The sequence below is a fragment of the Loxodonta africana genome, chromosome 10 (assembly GCF_030014295.1).
Source record: "Loxodonta africana isolate mLoxAfr1 chromosome 10, mLoxAfr1.hap2, whole genome shotgun sequence".
Lineage (NCBI taxonomy): Eukaryota > Metazoa > Chordata > Mammalia > Proboscidea > Elephantidae > Loxodonta > Loxodonta africana.
Window position 1 is genome coordinate 57,217,607 of NC_087351.1, and position 27,225 is coordinate 57,244,831.

At 40.4% G+C, this 27,225-nt stretch overlaps 1 protein-coding gene across 2 annotated transcripts in view; it reads right to left on the reverse strand.

The window, feature by feature from the left end:
- Positions 1-8,786, reverse strand: part of MIS18BP1 (MIS18 binding protein 1) — a 48,189-nt gene extending 39,403 nt beyond the window's left edge. The window contains exons 1-2 of one of the 2 annotated variants that reach the window (XM_023546136.2): positions 7,698-8,786; positions 517-1,152 (exon numbers count right to left, since the gene is read on the reverse strand). In XM_023546136.2, coding sequence (XP_023401904.2) covers positions 517-1,060 — 544 coding nt within the window. In that variant the 5' untranslated portion in view covers positions 1,061-1,152; positions 7,698-8,786. The remainder of the gene's footprint in view (positions 1-516; positions 1,153-7,697) is intronic. The other variant, XM_010588615.3, reaches the window with a different exon arrangement.
- Positions 8,787-27,225: the final 18,439 nt, after the last annotated feature.

A 27,225-nucleotide genomic window follows, 5' to 3' on the forward strand; every position in this document is an offset into this window, starting at 1 on the left:
TTCACCTATAGGGCCCTACATTATCTGACTCTCTCTGTTCTACCCCCTCCTCCCCAGTACTGTCCACTTACTCTATACTAACCTCATAAATAGAACTTATCAGGAATGCTCCTATCTTAGGTATCTTAGGGCACTGGTACCAGCTGTTCCCAATCTGGATCATCCTCTCCCATTCCCCAAGATATCTGCAAATATCACTTCTTTCAGTTTTTTGACTCAAATATCACCCTCCCATTGAAGCTTATCCTGACCACCCCATTAAAAATTACATCCCTCCTCTAACCTCCCCATCATCCTTACTCTGCTTTATTTCTACAGTGCTTCTTCTCTTGTACTGTACGATAAAAATTACTTTAATATGTTAATTATCTCTCTATCACCTGAATGTGAGCTACATAAGGGCAGGAATTTTTGTCTGCTTTGCTCACTGCTGTATCCCAAGCATCTAAAACAGTACCTGACACATTAAGCACTTGAGCCTTTATAGCTTTTTAAGCAACACATAATAAAACTAACCTTTTAGTGAATTGTTATCTGACTGGGATGGTTTGTTGTTTTCCTTTTCTTCACAGAGGTAGGTATGCTGCAGTAGTCTTTTCTCAGCTCTATTAGGAGTCAAGATTTTAGTACTTTCACTTTTTGGTGGTTCTAACAAACTGTCTCTTGATGCTTGTCCTTGCTTATCACGCAGTACTTTTTCTTTCATTCTTTGAAATATTTTTCCCGGTGATTCGTAGTTTTCTTGATTTTTTAATCTATCCTTGTTGGGCTTTATAACACTGATATCAAGAGAGCTGTTAGAGACAGTGGCCTCTGCTAGCACAGTAGACTGAAATATTTTTTTATTATTCAAAGTTGTCATTTCTAAGAACTGATTCTTTTTATGGTCATTTAATTTTAAAGAAGTGTTCCTATATTTCACCAAATCTTTTACCGGAGTAAGTGTGCCTGAAGGAATGCTGTCAAAAAAGATTGCATGCATGGACATATTTCTCCTCTGAGATGCCTCCGAAGACAAGCAAACTCCTGGATGTTTCAATGGTGTTGCAATCATCTTCATAAACCAGCAGCAACAAAGTTCTTCTAGCAGAAAAATTCCACAAACACAATTTTCAGAGCAGGAATTCAGGAGGGGCCCAGAAGAACCTGTAGCTGAATGTAAAAAAAAAAAAAAAGAATGTAAAGTCAACCTTTATCATGCTTTGGTAAAGTTTGCTTTCTATAAGAACATATATACTAAAAAAATAGGTTTAACTGGTTTATAACAACATTGGATAATCTATAGTTCACCAGTTAGACTAAGATTTTAACTTTTGTTTGTCACATTTTTATTACTGTTTTTCAATAGATGAGCAGTTTGGTCTTTAAATTTACTTCTCTACAAATAAAGTGGTATTCAGCAAATCATCTATTTAATAGCTCTAAGAAGTGAATTTTGAATATCTCTGCTTTTGAAATTTACGTGAATCTTAAATCTTGAAGGTTCCAATCTAGTGTCTGTATCAAAAAGCACTAAATAACATCTGCATATGGCCCTATACTAGATTTTAAAAGTTTCAGAGATATGTACTTAAATTTGAAGGTAGCAGTTACAATGATATATCCTGTGAAAGCTGAAAAATCCATTTGATTATTTAAATAACTGCCAATCCTGATTTTGTGATATTCTACAATATTTTATTAAGTTTTGTTGAAAAGCCTTCTATTCATTTTAATTTTAAAAAACTTAATGCTATTTGAAATTTTTAGAGGAAATTATGTACTTGAGCATTCATGGTCTTAGACTTGCTTTGTTTCTACACTTAATTTTAGCCAAAAGGCCAAGAAGCGATTTAATTGTTTCTTACATATAAATTTTAATTCCCACACCTAGAAATCAAGATTCTAGGTAAAGCTCCACATAGTAACACTCAGTAATATTTGGTAAATAAACAAAATATTTCAATACAAGAAGTTTGGAACTTACTAGTTGTTATGGATTGAACTCTGGTCTCCCCTCCTGAAATACGTGTTGTGAATCCTAACCTCTATGCCTGACGGACTATTTGTCTGTCAGTTTGTCATACTGTGGTGGTGTGTGCGTTGCTGTAATGCTGGAAGCTATGCCACCAGTATTTCAAATACCAGCAGGGTCATCCATGGTGGACAAGTTTCAGCAGAGCTTCTGTTCTAAGACAGACTAGGAAGAAGGATCTGGCAGTCTACATCTGAAAGTACTGACCAGTGAAAACCTTATGAATAGCAGCAGAACATTGTCTGATATAGTGCCAGAAGATGAGCCCCTCAGGTTGGAAGGCACTCAAAATATGACTGGGGAAGAGCTGCCTCCTCAAAGTAGAGTAGACTTAAATGGCGCAGATGGAGTAGAGCTTTTGGGACCTTCATTTGCTGATGTGGCATGACTCAAAATGAGAAGAAACAGCTGCAAACATGCATTCATAACTGGAACGTGGAATATATGAAGTATGAATCTAGGAAAATTGGAAGCTGTCAACAGTGAAATAGAACACATAAAGATCGATATCCTAGGCATTAGTGAGCTGAAATGGACTGGTATTGGCCATTTTGAATCAGACAATCATATGGTTCACTATGCTGGGAATGACAAATGGCACTGCATTCACTGTCAAAACAAAAAAAATTTCAAAATCTATCCTGAAGTACAACACTGTCAGTGATAGGATAATATCCATAAGCTTACATGAAGATCAGAAAATATGACTACTATTCAAATTTATGCTCCAATCAATAACACCAAAGATGAGGAAAGTGAAGATTTTTACCAACTTCTGCAGTCTAAAATTGATCAAACGTGCAGTCAAGATGCACTGATAATTACTAGTGACTAGAATGTGAGTTTTAGAATGTGAAAGTTGAAAACACAGAAGAAGGATTGATAATTAGAAAATATGGCCTTGGTGACAGAAATGACGCTGGAGGTCACATGATAGAATTTTGCAAGACCAGCAACTTATTCACTGGAAATACCTTTTTTTTTAACAACATAAACAGTGACTATATACATGGACCTCACCAGATGGAATGCACAGGAATCAAAGCGACTATATCTGTGGAAAGAGATGATGAAGCAGCTCAGTATCATCACTTAGTACAAGGCCAGGGGCTGACTGTGGAACAAACCATCAATTGCTCATATGCAAGTTCAATTTGAAGCTGAAGAAAATAAAACAAGTCTATGAGAGCCAAAATACGATCCTGAGTATATCTCACTTGAATTTAGAGACCAACTCAAGAATAGATTGGATGCACTGAACACTAATAATCAAAGACCAGATAAGTTGTGGAATGACAGCAAGGACATCATACATGAAGAAAGCAAACGGTCATTAGAAAGATAGGAAAGAAAGAAAAGACCACAATGGATGTCAAAAGAGACTCTGAAACTGATTCTTGAATGCAGAGTTGCTAAAGCAAAAGGAAGCAATGATGAAGTAAAAGAGCTGAACAAAAGATTTCAAACAGCAGCTTGAGAAGACAAAATATAGTATTATAATGAAATGTGCACAGATCTGGAGCTAGAAAACCAAAAAGGAGAACATGCTCAGCATTTCTCAAGCTGAAAAAACTGAAGAAATATTTCAAGCCTCAGGTTGCAATATTGAAGGACTCTACATTGAATGATGCAGGAAGCATCAAAAGAAGATGGAAGGAATACACAGAGTCACTGTGGCAAAAAGAATTGGTCAATTTTCAGGAGGTAGCATTTCAGGAGGTAGCATATGATCAAAAACTGATAGTATTGAAGGAAGAAGTTCAAGCTGCACTGAAGGCACTGGAGAAAAACACAGCTCCAAGAACTGATGGAATACCAATTAAGGTGTTTCAACAAACAGTGCTGGAGGTGCTCACTCATCTATGCGAAGAAATCTGGAAGACAGCTACCTGGCCAAACGACAGGAAGAGATCCACATTTATGCCCACTGAAAAGAACAGTGATCCAACAGAATGAAGAAATTATCAAACAATACCATTAATATCACACACAAGTAAAATTTTGCTGAAGATAATTCAAAAATGGTTGCAGCAGTATGTTGACAGGGAACTGCCAGAAATTCAAGCTGGATTCAGAAGAGGAGGTAGAATGAGGGATATCATTGCTGATGTCAAATGGATCTTGACTGAAAGCACAGAAAGTCAGAAAGATGTTTGCCTGTGTTTTACTAACTATGCAAAGGCATTTGACTGTGTGGATCATAACAAATTATGGATAACATTTCAAAGAATGGGAACCCAGAACACTTAATTGTGCTCATGCTGAACCTGCAGATAGATCAAGAGGCAGTCGTTTGAACAGAACAAAAGGATGGTGCATATCTAAATTCGGGAAAGGTGTGCGTCAAGGTTGTACACTTTCACCATACTTATTCAATCTGTACGTTGAGCAAATAATCTGAGAAGCTGGACTATATGAAGAAGAATGAGGCATCAGGATTGAAGGAAGACTCATTAACAATCTGCAATATACAAATGACACAACTTTGATTCCTGAAAGTGAAGAGAACTTGAAATACTTTCTGATAAAGATCAAAGACCACAGCCTTCAAGATGGATTACGCTTCAATATAAAGAAAACGAAACCCTCACAAATGGACCAATAAGGAACACCATGATAAACAGAGAAAAGACTGAAGTCATCAAGGACTTCGTTTTACTTGGATCCACAATCAACGCCCATGGAAGGAGCAGTCAAGAAATCAAAGGACGTACTGAATTGGGCAAATCTGCTGCAAAAGATCTCTTTACAGTGCTAAAAAGCAAAGATGTCACTTTGAAGACTAAGGTACACCTGACCCAAGCCATGGTTTTTTCAATCGCCTCATATGCATGCAAAAGCTGGACAATGAATGAGGAAGACCGGAGAAGAATTGATGCATTTGAATCATGGTGCTGGCGAAGAGTACTGAATATACCATGGACTGCCAAAAGAAGAAACAAATCTGTCTTGGAAGAAATACAGCCAGAGTACTCCTTAGAAGGAGGGATAGAGAGACTTCATATTAAGTACCTTGGACATGTTATTAGGAGGGACCAGTCCCTGGAGAAGGGCATCTTGCTTGGTAAAGAAGAGGGTCAGTGGCAAAGTCTAAAAGATGGACTGACAGAGTGGACGCAACAATGGGCTCAAGCATGGCAATGATTGTGAGGTTGGCACAGGACCAGGCAGTGTTTTGTTCTGTTGTACACAGGGTGGCTATGAGTCAGAACCCACTCGACGGCAACTAACAATAGCAACAACAACAAACAAGCAAGAGCAAAAAGCAGAGATGGGGAAGGCACATGTTAATCACATGAAGATCACCCAGAAGCAGAAGCCCAAAGAAACAAGGACCTCCCTCCATGTCTGACAGAGAAAGCCTTCCCCTAGATCTGGCACTCTGAATTCAGAATTTTGGCCTCCTAAACTGTGAGAAAATAAATTTGTTAAAACCACCTGCTTGTGGTCTGTCATTATTGCAGCACTACATAACTAAGACACTAGGTTTATAGCATCTCTTACTGCTGAATTTATAATTATTCCAATCAGTTTAGGACATCATATAAACATAAAAAGCCAATCACAGAAAATACTAATGCAATCAGACCAAAAGACATCCAATGTCTATATCTACAATAACTTCTGTGAAATACATATATGTGAGTTAAAAATTCACATACAAATTTATATTTTATTCAGTAATTTAGAATATACTAGGATCCCTGGTGGGACAGTGGCTAAGTAAGAAAAGTAAAGAAACAAAAAAAATTCCTCAATAATAAGAGCTGACAAAGTTTATCTTGGGAGTCTTGTCCTGAACACAAACACCAGTGTAGTTCTTTCACAGAACATAATTTGGTAAATATGTATTAACAGATATATTTATGTGTTAGGCAATATGCTAGGTGCTAGGAGTCCTGTGCTAGGAGCTATAATACTAACAGTTTAGTTTTAACTATATCCCCTAAAACTGTACTCTCACAAAAGAAAAAAAAAATTAATAAGCTGGACAGTTACCAGGAAAAATTGCAAAATGTGTGCAGGTTTGTAGCTGCCAGCTGTTGTTGCGTTGCCCGACTCAGGGAGACCCCATGCACAATGGAACTAAAGGCTGCCAGGTCCTGTGCCATCCCAGTGATTGCAGATAGGACCATTTTGATTCAGAGGGTTTTCTCCACCTTATTTTTGGAAGTAGGTCACAGGCCTTTCTTCCTAGTCTTAGTCTGGAAGCTTTGAAGCCTTTTCAGCAACATAACATGCAAGCCTTCACTGACAGAGAGGTGATGGCTACACATGAGGTGCATTGGCTGGGAACTGAACGTGGGTCTCTGCATGAAAGGTGAAAATTCTACCACTGAACCACTTATACAATCACAATTCCCTAGAGCCTAATGAAATGCTAAAAAAGCAAACGATAACTGCAAATACACTAGTAGCACTGAAAGCAGACACAATCTGTACTAGACATCCCACAACCCGGTGCCGTCGTTACAGAACTGTTTTCATCTAAAGGCAGATAATTATGGTCACATTGAAAGGCTCCAAGACACAGCTCCTCCCTTTCATATTTCCCACCACCCCCATCCCCACCCCCCCATTCAAGCAAGTAATAAGACGGAGAAGCTGAATAGTCAAGATTCTTAAAAACCCTCAGATTCTACTCCCCCTCCCAAAAAGACACAAAGTTTCTCTTGGAGTCCTTCTCTACCACTACGTGATAAACAGCAACTCAACAGAAGCCCAAAGATCTGCCAATATTTTTCAGTGGTTTCAGTGTGGTTGGTGGTAGACAGAGTGTTAAAACAATCACGTAGGATTTTTTTCTGACGATAGAAACTTTGCAGAATAATAAAAGAAAAACAAATAAACCATTGAGTATAGGCGACCCAAGAAAGACCTGAAGCCCTATTTCTTTCCTAGTTAACAGAAAAGCAGAACAAAAACAAACAAACAAAAAACCCTAAATCAATAATGCTCAATCTCTGATGAAATATGCAGATAATTGGTGTCCCTCAAGTTGAGAAAGAACAGTGTTCCGAAGGCTGGACGATGAAAAAGGGAGAACGAAGAAAAATGAACGCATCCGAATTGTGGTGTCTGCAAAGAATACTGAATATACCAAGGACTGCCAAGAGAACAAATAAACCTATCTTGGAGAGTGTACAGCCAGAATGCTCCTTAGAAGCTAGTCTTGCTTACTTTGAACATGTCATCAGGAGGGACCAACAGCTGGGGAAAGACATCATGTTTGGTAAAGCAGAGGGTCGGCAAAAAAGAGGGAGACCCTCAATGAGATGGATTGACACAGTGGCTGCAACCATGGGCTCTAACACAGCAACAATTGTGAAGATAGTGCAGGCCCAGGCAATATTTCTTTCTGTTATACATGAAGTCGCTATGAGTAAGAGCTGACTGGAAGGCTCTTAACGACAATCATTCTAACCTCATTTTTTTTTTTTCTTTTTTTTTCCTGTGAGTGATTTTAGAACAAAGGTCTAGAGGGCTTAACATGGAAATGAATCTGAGCGGAAACGAATCTGACCGAGTGTTCTGACAACTGCGTAGACACGCAACAAATAAACACTGAATGCATGAGCAGCGCGAAAGCACTGCCAAAGCCAGAATCTACTAAAGCCCGCGTGGGCCTAGCCGCTGCACCTGCAACGCCGGCAAAAGGCTAGAGGCGCCGAAGAGGCCGTACCTTGGTGGAGGGCTTGGCAGGGCGGACGGTGGCAGTCCCAGCTCGGCACCGCGCGGAGGTGGTCAGGGCACCGCGCGGAGGTGGTCAGGCGCCCCAGGACTCGCGCCTCAGGCCCACGTCGGCCTCGGTCTGCCGCGGCCCTGGCCCAGGCGACGTTCACCTCCTCTTGAGGATCCCTGACATCTACAACAGTTTGGGAATTCAAATTCGAAGAGCCCGCCCTCCGGCCAGCCCCGGATTGGCGCACACAGGAACTACGTCACCGTGCGCCTCTCAGGGACGCGAGAAAACTAGGGGCGGCGGGAGCGGCGCGAGGGTAATGCTGTTTCCACAAAGAAGTAGGAGACCCCCAAGTTGCCGCAGGCCAGGGGCGCGCCCCTCTAGTCATCCGCAGGGTTCGTTTGGTCTCCAGAGGGCGCCACGCCGCGAGCCTGTCTGCGTCCCACCACTCCTCCCGTCGTGCCCTGCGGTAGGAGGGCGGTCGTCAGACGTCGCCTGCACGCTCTGGCACTAATGAAGTTTGGCCCCTCCCAGCTACCGTCTTCTTTAGCCTGTGGGAACCGGTTCTGCGGGAACTTGTCCGCCGGTCCTCACATATTCCGTGTTCTCGTCAGTGCTGTTTAGCAGACGTTCCTTCCACCTTTGAGGAAACATCTTGTTAAACACATTTGAGGAAACGTTTGTTGTCTCAGTCCACGAAGTATTTGAGGTCGAGAATGAGCGTTCTGTTCTTGAAGGGATAAGGGACTGAATGCAAAGTGACACTTCCAGTGGGATGTTTAGTTTTAGCTATTACCGCAGGCAGGGTGATGTTTTTTGAAGCTGATCATCTCGAATTCTAGAAACAATATCTCGACAGCTCTACACTGCGAAGCACTTTGCGACAGTGGCCCTCAGACTCCACCTTGCCTTAGGCCGCACCCAGTGATGCTCTGCTCCAACCACCACGGAGGACAGAGTGTGTCCTTCGCTGCAGCGCCCCGGGAAGACGCAGTCGCTGGCTGGAAGCTCTGTGTAGGGCGCCTTGCTTGAGTCTTGGGGGATGGAGAAGGGCGAGCCAGGGCAGTGGCAAATATTTTCAGCCGTAAACTCTATCCAGCTCCAATCCCGCGTCTCCCCCACGAACTCCCCTCTCAAATCAGCATTTGGGACATAAATCCTTTTTATTGCAAAGAAAATTCCTCAGCTTTTTAGAGTCATATTGCATTTCCTCATTATGATTGTTATCGTACTGGACTCAAAAGTTTGTAATGGATTAATTTTTTAAAGTGACATTTTGCACTTCTGAAGCGTGTATCTGCTCCATTTTATGCATAGAATATTCAGAATCCAAAATGCAAATGTAAAGCGTGTAAATGAATGCAAGTGAGGAAAAGAAACCGTTTGGGAATTGGGGGAGTGAAGCAAATCTACATGGGTAAAGTGAAGTTTCTGCCTCTGCAGGATAACAGGAAAATGACTGGACAGGGATTTGCATCAAATTTCTAGGAAAGATAAGTCTTAAAAATATATGTTAAGTGGCAGGTATGAAATAAACTTTGTGGACTAGAGCGACCTTGAAGAGATATGTATTCGTCATATGCAATGGAGTTATGAAAGGTTTCTATGCTGATGATGGAGATAGCCATGGCTTACACATTCAGACAAAATAAAAATTCCTGAAATCTTAAGGGCAGACTCTCAGAATTACAGACTTCATATATATTTTTTAACTAACCACTTCTGTGAAAAGTAACTAGTATATAGCATGTGAACAGCCACAGGGATTTACATAAGGAATTTCCAAGCAAAACTGGATGAAACAGTTTGTGAATAATGAAGAGTGATGGATGGGAAGGCAAAGAAGCCAAGGTGCAAATATTCATCCGCCCTTTAGAAGGTCGACATGCTGCCTTGGGTGGGTACTTTTAAAGGTTTCTGTCTGGAGAGGAGAGCTTCTCCTACTCCACAGTCACTCACCTGAAATACTCTGCCCAGTCCTAGGGCTGTAACTCATGGGGACACATACAGATCCATTTAGGGTCCAGAGGACAGACATAGGAGATAGGGACTGGAAGTGTCACTCTGGGAAGAACTGCCAAAGCATCTAGAACTGCTTAGCCTGGAGGAATATTCCCAGGACCATGGTGAGTTCTAACAGTGCTACTACTTGCCTATATGGCATTTTTTTTTGTAAATTAGAAAAAGATGGCCTTCAAGGCCAATGATTCTCAACCAGGGGCAATTTTGGAAACATGTCTGGAAACATGATTGTCACAACTGCAGAGGTGCTACTGGCATGTAGTAGGTAGAAGCTGGGGATGCTACTAAACATCCCTCAATTCGCAAGACAGCCCCTCCACTATGAAGAATTATCTAGCCTAAAATATCAGTAGTGCCAAGGTTGGGAAATCCTACTCTTGGCAGAGGTAGCCCTAAAACACGATTTCAATCCCCTCTCCTGCAGCTGAGTGCCCTTATGTATTGTATAACTGCATAACCACTACTGCCATGTCCAGGCCTAGAGGAGGATGAGGAGGGAGTCAACAGGGAGGTTATCTGGGCTTTGTGAGAGGGGGACTATTCAGAGATGGAGTCAACATGCAAAGACACAATCACATTGATTTGGCTTTTTTCTTGCTAACTGGTCTAGTTCTACAGTGAGTGACCCCACTGCTGTGTTTACAGTGGTATTTAAGGGCCAGCAGGGCAAATTGCCCACATGTAATCTAGTATTTGGCCTGGCAGTACCTGGACCTCTTCAAGAATCAATTGTGGTGAAACCTGTAGTCCTACCTGGTGATACACAGCTCTGTTAGTGTCTTTGTTCTTGTTTCTCACTGTTTTGTGCCAATTAACGTAACTTCTGGGTCACCTTTCATACCTCATGGTTCATACTGAACTCACATCCGCCATCCCATAGCTCCTGATGTCCAGTTTAAATAGGCACCTGTATGACTCTGGAGTCCCTGCTCATCACACACCATCTTCCCAGCTCTTAGAGCATACTGGAGCTTACATACTCTGTTGTAGACTTTTCCAAATGTCTGTTTTCATCCCTGTTCACTGGAGAAAGTCCCTTCCTTAGTAACAAACAAAATCCACAACACCGTAAGTGGTGATTTTACAATGCTGAGTAGGTGCTGATTAGGACCCAGCGCTCCTGAAGGTAAGCTCTCTAGTGTGTCTTGTGGTTAAATGGGTGCCTGCACTGGGAACATTTTATTCTGGTTTTACCTGCTGCCTAGGAGCACTGGTGGTGCAGCGGTTAACATGTTCAACTGCTAACTGAAGGTTGGCAGTTTGAACCTACCAGCTGCTCCATGGGAGAAAGATGTTACAGTCTGCTTCCATAAAGATCCCAGCCTTGGAAACCCTATGGGGCAGTTCTACTTTGTCCTGTAGTGTTGTTATGAGTGGGAATCGACTCCATGGCAATGGATTTGGTTTGGGTTTGGGTACCTACTGCCTGCTGCCATCTTAAGGTCAAAGTCAGTTTTGCTCTGCCTTTTTTCTCTGGATCTGGATCTGGAGTCCCTCACACCCCCAACCCCCCCTCTCGTTGAAGAGAGAGGAAAACTCAGAGTTCAAAGTCCTCCACACTGACTGAGTTCAGCGAATTGACAGAAAGCTCTTCCCCTGTGCCTTGGGGCCAATTTCATGTGGACATCCCAGGGATATTTTAAACTCAACTTGTTCAGAATACAACTTTCCATCGTTCTGCCTTCCTCCGCCAATGAATTCCTACTCTCAAAACTCACTCCTCCTCCACACTCTTCATCTCAGTGAAAGGCTGTTCATCCAACTGCTAAGTCAGAGGCCTGAGGGGCCATCCTCTTCCTTTCATTCCCCTACTGTGTTTCCCACGTCCAAATAACCACTAATTTCCTGTTTAGTCCCTCTATTGCTCTGCCGCTATCTGAATTATGGCCTTCAATTTCTCTTATTGGAACTATTGCAGTTGTTCATCTCTCTCCTGTCTTTCATCTTTACTTCATCTCATTGTTTTCCTTCATACTGCCTCCAGTGTGATTAATTTGAAACTCGAAATCCTTCAGTGACTCTGTGGAGCCTACAAGGTAAAGTCCAAGCTCCTTGATTTGGCTTACAAGATATTCTGTGAATTGACATTTGTCTGCTTCTGGGCTCATCTCCCATCACTCCTCATCTCACACATAGCACCTAGTAACACTTAAGGTTACTGGAACACAATTAGCTGTTTCATACCTCTGGGCATTTGTTCATGCTATTCTCTTTTGTTTAGAAACAAACATCTGTAGGTCTTTTTCTTGGGCTTGTTCAGGTCCAAGAGAGGATGTATATCTGTCTGGGTCTGTAAGAAACAGATGGATCACTCAGTGGGTAATTGAAGAGAGTAATATAAGGGTTCCTTGAAGGGTGTTTAATGAAGGGACTGTTTACAAACAGGAGAGGTGAAATAACCAAGGACTAAAAACAGCTGGAAGTCCTTACCTCCTCTTGGCCTAAAGTGGCAGGGGAAAGGAACAGCATTCCTGGAACTTGCTAAAAAAAAAAAAAAAAATGGCAGGGAGCAGGGAAGAAGTAGAAGAAACAGCACAATGTTTCTCTTCTTCCACCCTCTGATATTCTGCTAGTGCCTCTAATTGGAAAAGGCTAAGATAGCTTTGGGTGGTTACAGTCTGCAGATGTCCTCCTCCCAGGGCAAGGGAGAGAACTGGTAACAAATGTGAAGAGGCAAGCAGAGAACAATTAGCACAGGGTATATGTATCTTCTACAGCTCTGTTAGCTAAGCAGGGCAGGAGGGCTAGGGGTGTCACCTTTGGGTATGAAGACTTTTAATTAATTGCTTATTATCAGATGGCACCTCATCTCTCAGCTGTAAGAGGTGCCTCGAAGTCTTGGGCTGGGAAAAAAAGTCTGGGAAACTTATTTTTTTAATACAGCCTTTCAAGCCTTTCTCCTGTATTCAGCCCAACTCTACACTTTTGCCTTTAAATGGGCTCAGAACCCTTAATTCCTGAAACTTTCTGGGATTTGCAATGCCAATCAGCTTATTTCTCCTTGGCTTCCTTGCCCCTGCAGGCTTAGGCCTCTTATATCTCTAATCTATTAGTTCAGTTTTTACTCATCCATGTGTTTTTTGGCTTCCAGAATTCTGTTGGCACCTGTGATCAGCTATCATTTCCTGTTCTTTTTGTCTGTGTGGACCAAATGCCCCCTTTTAACTGTCATGTTAACGACAGTAAGGAGGAAAGGAGGGAGGATCAATAGGAATATTCAGGCCACCATGTATTAACTGGGAGCTTCTGATCCAGTGGATGTTAACTTTTTTCCATTTGATGAGTCTTTGGGTAATCTAATGAAAAGGAATCTCCTATCCTGAAAAAATGTATATAGAGATTCAAGCAAATTTTTATGTATGATTTTGGGGTGACTTATGGCTTCTTGAAATCTTATGAACCCTTAAAGGATGAACCTTGGTTATGAAATAGTGTCTACAATGTATTTAGTATAGTCTGTCTTTCACCAGCATTACTTCGGTTGACTTCTTGATTTGCTGTATTTGCCTTCTGGTTATAAAAAACCACCTTGTCTATTCTTGTCCCAGTACTATGAATCTCAGCCGTTATAGTCTGGCTGGTGAGATCATTTGAGAGAGCACCAAGGAAAAATCCTTACAATAAATTCTGGCTCATCCACTGAAGCTCAATTCAGCTACAAGCCTGTGACTAGGCAACACATATGAATAGTTCTCAGCTGTTTCTTTGTGGTTATAACAGATGCTGCATTGAATTTCATCCAGCCCTGACCTTTCTGCCACTTGTTAGTCTCAGCCAGTCTTGCCCTGGTCTTCAGCCCCTTACATCCCATTCTGCTACAGGATTTGACAGTGAAGGCACCCATTTGTCTATAAATCTAGAAGAATGGTAACTAATGCAACTGTATTACTTTGCGAACCTTACATTATATTGAACCACCTTGGTCTACTCCAGTTGAACTGAACTGGATCCTAGATTGGCCTGTCTTATACTAAGTGGAGAGGTCATGGACAGGAGAGTTGACCTGATGAATTCTAGTCATTCAATATCATCATGCGTTATCTGACTGTAAAGGATGCTTTTCAAATAGTTATAAAAAACCATTGCCATCAAGTTGATTCCGACTGATAGCAACCCTATAGGACAGAGTAGAACTTCCCCATAGAGTTTCCAAGGAGCACCTGGTGGATTTGAACTGCCGACCTTTTTGTTAGCAGCCGTAGCTCTTAATCACTATGCCACCAGGGTTTCCCAAGTAATTATATAGTGTTTGTGGAATTTTCTCTTTTTCCATGGAATTTACAAACTTGAACTGGAGAGGTTGTGAGAATTTCTGTGGCTATCTTGATACCATGCATGACAGGTTTGCCTGAGAAAAGGATTAACACAGAACAAGCAGAGCCAAGATATGGAGAGCACAAAGCCAAGTCCTGGATCAAGCTGCATCTGAACCCAGTAATAGCCCTTGGCTTTTTAGTTATGTGAGCTAATTGTTCCTTTTATGTTTAAGCCAGTTTGGATTGGGTTTTGTCATGGCAATTAAAAAAGTCTTAACCTGAAATACCATTCAAAAAATTTACGTAATATTTGGCAACATTACCAGAAATGTTTAGAATAAACGAGGTGATTGAGTCTGGTACATCAGTCCTGGAGTATTATGTTTGTTACAGGATGCTGTTCACAAAGGAGGAGGAAGAGGACAAGGAGAAAGAAAATGAGGAGGAGGAGAAGGAGAAGGAGATGAAGAAGATATATATGTATGTGTATATGTATGTGTATATGTATGTGTATATGTATATGTATGTGTATATGTATATAAATGGCCAATCAAAATGAAAAGATGCTCAGTCTTTCTAACAGTTAAATAAGTGAGACTAAAAACGAGATAGCACATTTTACTACCATACTGGCAAAGATATTAAACTATGATAATGCTCAGTGCTGATGAGAGTGTAAAGTGGCAGAACCTCTGCCACACAGTTGCTAGAAATTTAAATGTTTACAACTTTTTGAAAGGAAAATTTTATAGTAACTATCAAAAGTTTCAATGTGCATGTCCTCTGATCCAACAACTTACTCCTAGAAATTTATTCTAAATAAATAATTGCACAAGTACACAATAATATAGGTACAAGGGCGTTAAGTGCAGTTTTGTTTATATTAATAAAAATGGAAAATGATCTAAATGTTCATCAGTAGAAAATTGGTTAAATGAAAACTGATATCCTATGCAAATGAATGCTTCTACAGCTATTAAAAATCATCGGAGGTATATAGAGGCATTGTTATTGAAAGAAGTCCATGATTATTTTTAAGTTAAGAACCAACAGGTTGTTGTGTGACATCAAGTTGATTCCAATTATAGCGACTCTACAGGACAGAGTAGTACTGCCCCATAGGGTCTCCAAGGCTGCAATCTTTGCAGAAGCAGAGTGCCCCATCTTTCTCCCACAGAGTGGCTAGTGAGTTCGAACTGATGACCTTTCTGTTAGCAGCCAAGCACTTAACCACTGTGCTACCAGGATTCCTTCCAAAACAGATTAAAGGACAGAAATTATACTATAATTGCCCTTATTTGAAGTTATTTTTGATGTATTTTAAAAGTCTGAAAGGGTATTGTTTGAATTAGCTAAGAACTCCTTTGGTAGTAGATCCAACTTAAACTAGTTTATGCAGAAGAGGAGATTTATTAGAAGAACGGAGGTAGCTCACATGCTAAAAGAAATTGCTTTAGGAACTGGAATAGTTTTAGGGAATTCAGGGACTAGAGTGTAGGGCCTGAACACTGCCATCCTTTTCTCACGCTGTTTTTTTCTCCCTTTCACTCTCTCGCTCTCTTGTTTTGGCATCTTTCTCTTTTACCACAGACAGACTTTCTCCATTTTGTGAGGAGTATGACTGCCACCTACTTCTACATATATACTCTATGACTGTAAAACCAGAGTGGAAAAAAGGATTTCTCTCTCTTAGCTTCCCAGTGTGAAAATCTCAGGCAGAATTCTGATTAGAATTATGCGTCATATGTTCACACTTTTGATTAATCACTGTTGCCAGCAAAGTGAGATTCTATGATTGGCCAGCCTACTGGCAAGAGAATAGACTGTTTCCATAAGACAGGGGTATCATAGACAAGGCCACTGAGGTAATGGTTGTGAATTGGGCAGCCACCCCAGATGTGTTTACTGTATACTTCAAAATGTTAATTGTGGTTTTTTTCAAGAAGGTGGGATTAGGAGGGAGTACTATATATTTTATACACATATTTATTTTTGAAAATTTTACAGTGAGCATGTATTACTTTTATATTGAGCAAGACAAAGTTATTCTAATTTTGAAATAAAAAGGTAAAGGTAAAAAAACTTATTATTGAAGGCTATAGAAAAAAAGATTCAGGGAAACATGCCAGCTATGTTTAAATCAGGGCTTCGAACTGGCTTAAACTGGAACAGACTTGCATTTTTTAAATTTGAATGAAGTCCAGTGATAACTGGGACGGGAAAAATTATAGGTCGTAGTGCTGGAATGGGAGACTTGGAAGAGGTGTAGTGAGCCCTTTTAGGAGCCTGATGCTGGAGACTGGATTATTGTCAGGACTGTGGAGAGGGACACACATCACAGCAGCGTGGTCGGCTGCCATCTTTGAGTGGGGCACCACTGTTTCTGCTGTTTCTCTGCTGGTCAAGAGATTTGGTTGCTATGCAACTTGCACAGTGTCATTGTTGTCTAAGAGGGGGATTAAGTTTCTAGCACGGCTTCGAACCCATAATTTTTCCCATTCTGGTTATTGGTCTGGTTCACCTACATTTTAAAAATTCAGGTCCTTTCAGGTTTCGCTTTGTTAGCCAGGACTGAACCTAACAGAACTGGTTTGAAGCCCTGGTTTAAATATTTACTGTTTACCCTGTAGAAATCTATTTGTATAGCCCCAAAGCTATGTATGGCCCCTGGGTTACAACTAGAACTAGTGGGTGGAAGCTCAAGAGATGTTGACACAATTAAAGAGAATGTTGACAAAAAAACAATGTATTACTATGTAGATACGAATGCATGTATTACATGCCTCTTTCGAAAGATTCCAGGCAGTTACCTTTCCACCTGTTTTATGCAGTGACATTTGATATCATTATGAAGGCAAAGATTAAATTGAAGTTGTCAAGGATTTCATTTTACTTGAATCCACAATTAACACCTATGGAAGCAGCAGTCAAGAAGTCAAAAGACGCATTGCATTGGGCAAATCTGCTGCAAAAGACCTCTTTAAAGTGTTGAAAAGCAAAGATGTCACCTTGAAGACTAGGGTGCGCCTGACCCAAGCCATGGTGTTTTCAATCACCTCCTATCCCTGTGAAAGCTGGACAATGAATAAGGAAGACTGAGGAAGAATTGACGCCTTTATAGTTGTGGTGTTGGGGAAGAATATTGAATATACTATGGACTGCCAAAAGAACAAACAAATCTGTCTTGGAAGAACTACAACCAGAATGCTCCTTAGAAGCAAGGATGGTGTGACTATGTATCACATGGTCATGTTATCAGGAGGGATTAGCCCCTGGAGAAGGACATCATGCTTAGTAGAGGGTCATGGACAAAGAGGAAGACCCTAAAGGAGATGGATTGACACAGTGGCTGCAACAATGGTCTTAAACATAAAGATTGTGGGGATGGCGCAGGACTGGGCAGTGTTTTGTTCTGTCGTACATATGGTCACTATGAGTTGGAACTGACTCAATAGCACCTAACAACAACAACAGCATTGCCGTAGTTAACTTTTAATTATTTATAGAGTCATAATCAGTCTGTTTTCGAGAGATTTTCTTTGCTGTGCAATGGACTCTAGAGAAACTGGACCTTATAGTCTTAACCCCTGAACCGAAGAAATAGAACTGCAATTTTTTTTTTTTAATTAGAAATACATCAGCTAAAAATTACATTTTCCAACCCTATTTGCAGGTAGATGGGATCAACTAAGTTTAAGGGAAGTGTTGTGTGAGACTTTTGGGAAGATGCTTCATGGTAACAGGCTTAGTTGGAAGAAAGTTTACTTGCCTTTCCTGCTGTCTGGAATGTAAATGTGATGGCTAGAACTCAGCACTCATCCTGGTCTATGAGGTGACTTTGAGGTTGAAAGTACTCACTGAGGGTGGTAGAGCAGATAGAAGGAGCCAGGGTCCCTGATGCCTTTATGAAGTCACCATACCAGCTCTGTATCCTTACTTGTGAGAATAAACCCTTGTGTGCTTAAGCTTTAATTCCTTTTTATGTTTGTTTATTGCAGCCCAAATGCAATTTCTGATACAAGAGTGTCTCTGTTTAGTCATGTTTGTGCTGTCCTTTGAGACCAATGATTATATTTTGAGTAGGGTTAATTTGTAGGGTAAAGGAATAAAGATATGACACAAAGGGATCCTGTCTCCCTACCCCTACCCCAATTGTTTTGCTTACTTCCAAGGAATAGCCTCAGGCATGAGGAACAGGGTGATAATAATAGCTGTCATGGATTGAATTATATCCCCCCAAAAATGTATATCAACTTGGTTAGGCCATGTGTGGTTGTCCTTCATTTTGTGATTGTAATTTTATGTTAAAGAGGTTTAGGATGGGATTGTAACACTACCCTTACTTAGGTCATCTCCCTGATCCAAGGTAAAGGGAGTTTTCCTGGGTGTGGCCTGTACCACCTTTTATCTCTCAAGAGATGAAATGAAAGGGAAGCAAGCAGAGAGTTGGGGACCTCATACCACCAAGAAAGCAGCACCAGGAGAAGATCGTGTCCTTTGGACCCGGGCTCCCTTCACCTGAGAAGCTAGCTCCTCAACCAGGGGAAGATTGAGGAAAAGGACCTTCCTCCAGAGCCCACAGAAAGAGAAAGCCTTTCCCTGGAGCCGACGCCCTGAATTTGGACTTGTAACCTACTAGACTGTGAGAAAATAAATTTCTTTTTGTTAAAGCCATCTACTTGTGGTATTTCTGTTATGGCAGCACTAGGTGACTAACACAATAGCTAATATGTGTTAAATGTTTATTTAAGACACTGCTGGGAGCACTCTACATTAATCAACTCATTTAAATCTTATAACCTCGCACGAGGCAATTATTTATCCATTTTACAGATGAGGAAACTGAAGCACAGAGAAGTTAAAATCCTTGCCTAAGGACACACAGCTATTCAGTAGCAGAGCTGTGCACCTAGCTCCAGAGCCTATGCTCATAACCACTGTACACTCTCTGCAAACAGGGCTTTCACGCAAAGCCTTCTGAAAGCAAATAATAGTATAATGCCCTTGTCCTAGGACTTAAGTCCACCAAATACTTGGCACTTGGAAAATTGATGATAGTTTGAATTGTTAATGTGTCAATAAAAATATGGTACAGAACGTACAACGTCAGTGATCTGTGATCTAAAGAGTATAATAACTCAAGTATGTGATGTAGCTTAAATGGCATTGACTTTCCATATTTATGCCATCTTTTGTATGAAAGAAAAACCCTGTTGTCTTATTTAATGTGTATGCCTTATACTTAAATTATCTGACTCATTTTCCTATGATATACTCTCCTTTTTTCTTTGCTCTTTGTTTCAAGTGACATGAAATGTTTATTTTTGGTTAAAGTGATTTAAAAAGGCTTTATTTTTTAGAGCAGTTTTAGATTTACAGACAAATGGAGCAGAAAGTAGAGAGCTCCTACATGTCCCCTCTTCCCCAACACACGTTTCCCCCTATTCACATTTTGCATTAGTGTGGTGTATTTGCTACAACTGATGAACAAATAAAGTCTGTTTTTTCAGTTAGGGTTCCAGTCTGTGTTGTACTGTGGGCTTTGACAAATGTATAATACCATATATCCACCCTTATAATACTGTACAGAATAGTTTCACTGACCTAAAAATTCCTTGTGCTCCCTCTTCCTAACCCTTGGCAACCACTCATCTTACTGACTATAGTTCTGCCTTTTCTAGAATGTCATATAGTTGGAATCCTACCATATGTAGCTTTTTCAGACTGGCTTTTTTTACTTAACTGTATCAATTTACAGTTCCTTTCATAGTTTGATAGCTCATTTCTTTTTATCACTGAGTAATACTCCATTCTATAGATATACCACAGTTTTTCTGTTCACCAATTGAAGGGCATCTTAGTTACTTCCAATTTTAGGCAGGTATGAATAAAGCTGCTGTAAACATTTGTGTGGAGGTTTTTGTGTGGATACATATACAATTTATTTTCAACTAGTTGGCTGAATACCTAGGAACGTGATTGCGGGATTTAATGATAAACCAGTGTTTAACTTTGAAAGCAATGGCCAGACTGTCTTCCAAAGTGGCTGTACCATTTTGCATTCCCACCAGCAATGAATGAGAGCTTCTCTTGCGTCACATCCTGACCACACTTGGTGTTGTCAGTGTTTTGGATTTTAGCCATTCCCATAGGAATGCAGTGGTATCCCATTGTTGTTTTGACTTGAAATTCCCTAATGATATATGATGTTGGGAAACCCTGGTGGTGTAGTGGTTAAGTGCTACGGCTGCTAACCAAAAGCTCGGCAGTTCAAGTCCACCAGGCACTCCTTGGAAACTTTATGGGGCAGTTCTACAGGGTCGCTATGAGTCAAAATTGATTCGACGGCAGTGGTTTTTTGGGGGGGGGGGAATGGGTTTTATATGATGTTGAGCATTTTTTCATGTATTTATTTGCTGTTTGTATGTCTTTTTTGGTGAGCGGTCTGTTCAGATCATTGCCCATTTTCTAATTGGGATTTGCTAGTTTTTGTTTTATTATTGTTCAGTTCTAAGAGTTCTTTGTATATTTTGGATACAAGTCCTTTATCAGATACATGTTTTGTAAGTATTTTCTCCTAGTCTGTGGCTTGTCTTTTCATTCTCTTAACAATGTCTTTCGCAGAGCAGAATTTTTAAGTTTAATGAAGTCCTACATATCAAGCTTTTCTTTCATGGATAGTGGTTTTGGCATTGTGTCTAAAAGCCATTACCAAACCTAAGGTCACCTAGTTTTCTCCAATGTTATCTTCTAGAAGTTGGGTAGTTTTGTGTCTTACATTTAGGTCTATGATCCATATTGGGTTAATTTTTGTGAAAGGTATAAGGTCTGTGTCTAGATTAATTTTTTTGCATGCCAGTGTCCAGTTGTTCCAACACCATTTGGTAAAAAAACCAATCTTTCTCCATTAAATTGCCTTTGCTCTTTTGTCAAAGACCAGTTGACTATATTTGTGTGGAACTCAAAGTAATTTTTAAGAACTGATTATAATTTGTGCTATAATTTTTGTAGCATCCATGTGAGTTGGATTTATTCCTGAAATATTTAATTGGCCTTTTAAAATATTGGTGTAACTACTTTCACATAAAATGTAATGATTTGCAACAAATTATCTGGTTAAAATTTAATATACAAAGTAATAGGGAAATTTTAAAAAAAGTTGGTTTTTGGCTTGTCCCTTGAATGAAGCAGAGTAGGTAGGCAATTCTGGTAGTTGAGTAAAATGATATAAGGATATCAGAGTACACTGAGAAATATAACTTGTTTCTGCTCTGGTGAAAGGTAGTGACTCATTGTTGAGACATGTCCATCATTTCTAGTGAACACCACCAAACCTTGGGGGTGACACTCCCTGGGATACCTCTTAGGAGTCTCTTAGGGGACAGGACATGTGTTGTTTTATACTGGTAAAAGGTACTTCAGTGGTGGGTAGTTATTTTCTGTTTATTCCACTTCCTTCCCCTAGATTAATTTTCCACTCTCTCTGCCCTATTCTTTGCCCTCAGAGGTCAAAACTCAAAAACCAAACTCATTGCTGTCGAGTTGATTCCGACTCATAGCAACCCTATAGGACAGAGTAGAACTGCCCCACAGGGTTTCCCAGGAGCACCTGGTGGATGCAAACTGCAGACCTTTTGGTTAGCAGCCACAGCTCTTAAACACTACACCACCAGGGTTTCTGCTCTTGGAGATAGATCCCAATAAATTGCATTACCCAGGCTTCCTTGCCCTCTGGCTTCCAGTTGATTCAGGCAATGGGAGGCACTGGCAAGGGATTGAAGAGTGTGGGGAGGGGGAGAGGAAAGGTCAGGGCATTTCTTCTTTCCTTCCCTGACTTGGAGTTGCATTCTGGCTGCATTCTTTACTCCTACATTTTGGCTATGTTTTGTAGCTCTAGGATGGCAGGCTTCTATTCCCCCACCCCTCTGCCACTGTAGTTCCTGCCAAGCTCCAGGAATACAGTTCTTCACTTGGTCCCTTCAGGCCTCGAGTGCTCAACATCCTTTATTGGGTCTCTTAAGCCTATTCACACATCTGTAGATAGGCTTTTTATTATATTATCTTCAAACCTCTCCTTTTTGTTTTCTGCTGAGACCCACACTTTGGGGATGGACTAAAAAAACAAAACAAAACAAAAAAACAACCAAATTGGTTCTTGTTGAGTCTGTTCCAACTCATAGTGACCCTATAGGACACGGTAGAACTGCCCCGTAGGGCTTCCAAGAAGCAGCTGGTGGATTTGAGCTGCCAACCTTTTGGTTAGCAGCCAATGTCTTAACCACTGAGCCAAGGCAGGTTAATATACCCTTTCCTAGCAACAGATGTAGTGGAGACCCTTATTAAAAAAAGAAGTCTACTGACAGATGTCAAAATATGATTTTTTTCCTCCGGAAGTTTTTAAAATGAAAAAAAAATGTCATTTCTTTGGAATGGTTTGTCTGTTTAAGGATGAGGTTGAGAATATTAATGAAGATCATATCTATCTGTGCCCAAAAAATTGTTCAGCACAGTCCCACTCAGTCATTTCAGTACTCTTGTACAGTTCTTTTTTAAAACTTGTATGTATCTTGTCTTTTGTTGTTTTACTTTTTAAAGACCTTTTTTACCTGAGTGATCTTAAAGAAGAGTCCTTGTAGAGGGTATTTCCTTTGGCTTTGTTTAAGATTGATTATCTAACCTTAGTGGTTGAGAATAGAAAAACGTAAAGTTTATTTCAGCTGGCTTTGGGAATTTTCTTCTTCAGATGCTTTCCGCCATTTGGAACATAGAAGCTAAGGCTGTACTAACGTTCCAGGTTCAAATAGTGAATATGATAGTGAATGCATTATAAATATAAAGATAATTTCATTCTTGTCAACATAATCCAGAAATGAGTGTACTGATTTATTAAACTGATAGTTAAACCAATAGTAGTTTTCTTTCATATCTTTGCCTCTGTCTTCGGAGAAAATATGCAATGAGAGATAAGCCCTCTGCCTCTGATGAAACAATCTTGGAAGAGAGGGAATAGTGAAAAAAATTTTTTTTCTACAGGCTGAGTTAGGTGATGAGCAATAGAAAGCTCAAAACTCTTGTCCTAGTCAGAGGTTTTTGCAGTTAGCTTTATATCTATTTTGTTAGGATGACTTCCTGGCAGCTACATCTGTTTTTCTGATTCTCCTGAAGATGGTAAAGATGGGAACCAGCACAGTAAGCCATATCCATCCTGAAGGGACAAATGCCCAGAGCATGAACATTTGCTATCTTCGGAGCAGGAGTTTGACTCCTTTCTAGTTCTACTTTTGGCCACTCTTAATGACTTTGATACTAGCTCATCTCAACTAACCTGAGTCTCCTTAATTTTCATTACTAACCTACATATCCATTGTCTTGGTTGAGCTTTGCCTTTGGACCAATATACCCTCAATACATAGGCCATGGTAGAATATGGCCTTGAGGAACTTCACTGTTGAACTTGTACTATTAAAGTCTTACAGAATACTCCATCCCTGTGATTATAGAAGCCTTTGAGAGCTATTTTCTGGTTTGGCAATCCGTGAAGCATTAGACCAAGGACATTTAGATTATCTCTTCAATAGGTGACATTTTGGAAGACAACCAGCCTTTCAATCTCTCCACAATATTTTAGAGTTGTGTGTCTAAGCTGGTCCCACTTAGAGTTCTTGACATTTAAGTTTGAATATTACTGCCTAAGACCAATGTTTTCTTCTGCCTCCAGATGATTATATGTCATGACTTACAGAATTTACACCTACTCCTCGCTTATTGACTGTCTCATTATCCAATATTTTGCATCCAAATCCTTTTGATGGATTTAACTTTAAAGTCTATTTTGTCAGAAATTACTACTGCCACTCCTGCTCTTTTTTGATTGTTGTTTGATTGATATATTTTTTTCCATCTTTTGAGTTTTAGTTTGTGTCTCTAAGTCTAAGGTGTGTCTCTTGTGTGCAGCATACACATGGATTGTGTTTTTTAATCCATTCTGCCACTCTCTGTCCCTTTATTGGTGCATTTAGTCTGTTAACATTCAGCATAATTATGGATAGGTATGAATTTAGTGCTATCACTTTGGTATCTTTTTTTGTGTGTTGTTGACAGTTTCTTATTCCCACTTAATATGTGCTGAGTAGATTACCTTTCTATATTGTCCTTTCCTCATATTCGTTGTTGTTGATTTTGTTTCTGCCGAGCCTCTATTTTTTTTCTTGTATTTTATTTTCATGAGTAGGATAGTTTGTCTCCTTTGTGGTTACCTTATTATTTACCCCTATTTTTCTAAATTTAAACCTAACTTTTATTTCTTTGTATCACTGTACCTTCCTCTCCACATGGAAGGTCTATGACTACATTTCTTAGTCTCTCTTTATTGTTTTAATGTTGTCTTCTTTTATATAATAACATCGCTGTTACCAAGTTTTTAGCTTTTTTTTTTTTTTTTTAATCCTTTGTTTTTTTGATTCCCCTGTCTGGGTTGACTTCTGATTGCTCTGCCCAGTGTCCTAGTCTTGGGTCAATACCTGATATTATTGATTTTCTAACCAAAGAACTCTCTTCAGTATTTCTTATAGTTTTGGTTTGGTTTTTACAAATTCCCTAAACTTCTGTTTATTTGGAAATGTCCTAATTTCACCTTCGTATTTAAGAGACAGTTTTGCTGGATCTGTGATTCTTGGCTGGCAATTTTTTTCCTTCAGTTTTTAAAATATGTCATCCCATTGCCTTCTTGCCTGCATGGTTTCTGCCGAGTAGTCTGAGCTTATTCTTATCGGCTCTCCTTTGTAGGTGACTTTTCGTTTATCCCTAGCTGCTCTTAAAATCCTCTCTTTACCTTTGGTTTTGGCAAGTTTAATTATAATATGTCTTGATGACTTTCTTTTAACATCTACCTTATGTGGAGTTCGATGAGCATCTTGGATAGATATCTTCTCATCTTTCACGATATCAGGGAAGTTTTCTACCAAAAAATCTTCAACAATTCTCTCTGTAGTTTCTGTTATTCCTCTCTGTTCTGGTACTCCAATCACTCTTAGGTTATTTCTCTTGATAAAGTCCCACATGATTCTTAAGGTTTCTTCATTTTTTTTTTAGTTTCTTATCTGATTTTTCTTCAAATATATTAGTGCCAAGTGCTTTATCTTCAAGTTCAGAAATTCTGGCTTCTACTTGCTCAATTCTGCTTCTTTGACTTCCTGTTGAGTTGTCTACTTCTGTAATTTTATTGTTAATATTCTGAATTTCTGATTGCTGTCTGCCTATGGATTTTTCCAGCTTATTAAATTTTTCATTGTGTTCCTGGATAATCTTTCTAATTTCTTGAATTGCTTTATCTGTGTGTTCCTTGGCTTGTTCTGCATATTGCCTGATTTCCTTCCTGATGTCTTGAAGGGTTCTGTATATTAATCTTTTGTATTCTGCCTCCGTTAATTCCAGAAAGGCACTTTTGTGTAGAAGATCCCTGGATTCTTTGTTTGAGGGCTTGTTGAGGTGATCATGGTCTGTTTCTTTATGTGACTGGATACAAGTTATTGTATTAGTTTATCATTGGTTACTGTGTCGTAGCTTTTTGCTTTGTTTTGTTTTGATATACCAAAATGGGTTGCTTGAGTGAGCTACCTTGATTATTTTCACCTTTGGAACTCTGGTGTCCTGTCCCCGGATGGCTAGAGCTGTTATCAGGTATATCAGTCTAGGAGTCCATTCAGTTTTCTTGCATGAATTCAGCTCAGGTGTCCAGGTAGCTGATCATCAAGTGCGTGGTACAGGCTCTGTCCTACAGTCTTAGAGGGGCAGGGGTGATTGGTGTATGTACTGGTATCTGCAGCAGGGGTTCATGCTCTGAACAAGGCAGGGTGCTGAGAACTGACCCCTGAGTGTCTCTGAGGAAAGCATGTCCTTGTTCACTAGAGCGTGCAGGCGGGTGGGTTCTCCAGATGGACCATTGACAACCAATGTTTTTGTTTGTAAGGACTGGGTGGTACCACTTATCCTTGGACCCCTGTCTTGGGTGGCTGGATGACCTGAGTGGAGCTACCAGTCCTTAGGTCCCCCGATGTGGGTAGGTGAGGACCCTGTTTAATAGGCAAAGCAATGTCAAACATCAAACACCCACCTCTCTGTCGCACAGCTGAAATGGTTGGAGTCTACCAACAAGGGCCTATTCTCCTGAAATAGGTCCGTGCATGTCCATGCAGAAGGGAAACATGCTCAAAGTCCATGGACCTTTGATGCCTGGACAGGAGCCACTTCTGTCCTGAGCTCCCCCGGTTAGTGGAGCTGGCAAATTATCTTTTCTCCCACTTGCAAATATTTTCTTTCTCCAAGGACGGGAGAATGGCTCTAGGCACTCAACAGGGCCTATTTCAGGCCCAGGGAATTCAGCCACTGAAGCCAGCTTGGGGGTGGGGTGGGGCACGGTAAAATATACACAAGTACTTAGATTTTGCTGACAGTGCCGTTCTTCTCTGGTTCCAGGAGTGTGAGTAGGCTGTGTGGCTGGCTGCTTCTCCCTGAGGAAACTGTGGCTGAACACTAGTACCAGCCTGCCGCCACTGCTCTGGGAATGGTGTCTGAGGGCGCCCCACTATTCAGGTCTGGTAACTCCTCTCCGCTTCTGAACCATCTCTTCCTCCCCCTGCCCCCTGTTCATTTTCTAAGCTTGCCTTTGATGCTAAGGGCTCCTACCCAGAAACCCAGTGCCGTCGAATCAAGGCCTCCTAGCTTGTCCTAAATATACTCGTTTCACTTGTTTTTTCGGGTCTTTGTTGTAAGGAGGGCTTGCCGGAAGCATCTGTCTATTCCGCGATCTTGGCTCCAGCTCAGTATCTTCTTATTTAATAATTGTTGTTTTTAGTTTTTGTCAAGTTGGCTCCGACCCATGGTGGTCCCATGTGTTCACAGTAGAACTCCATTCCATGAGGTTTTCAAGGCTGTGACTTTTTGGAAGCAGATAACCAGTTCTTTCTTCCAAGGTACTTCTTTAATTAATTAAATAATTATCTGGTCCTTAAAATGATCAGTATCCAAATTAGTGCCTTTTCTCATGACTCCATGATCCTTTGAAGTAGCTTCTGTTTAGTCTGTACCACGTTGAAATCTCAGTGGAGTGTGGGAATAGTAAGGTATATTTCAGGTGATGTTCAGTTTTGATCAGAGTAGGAAGGGAATGAGCAGAAAACTGCATTCTGAAAATGATATGATGACCACAAATGGCTGATAATGTTCTACTTAGACTAGTTTTCCCTCAGTAC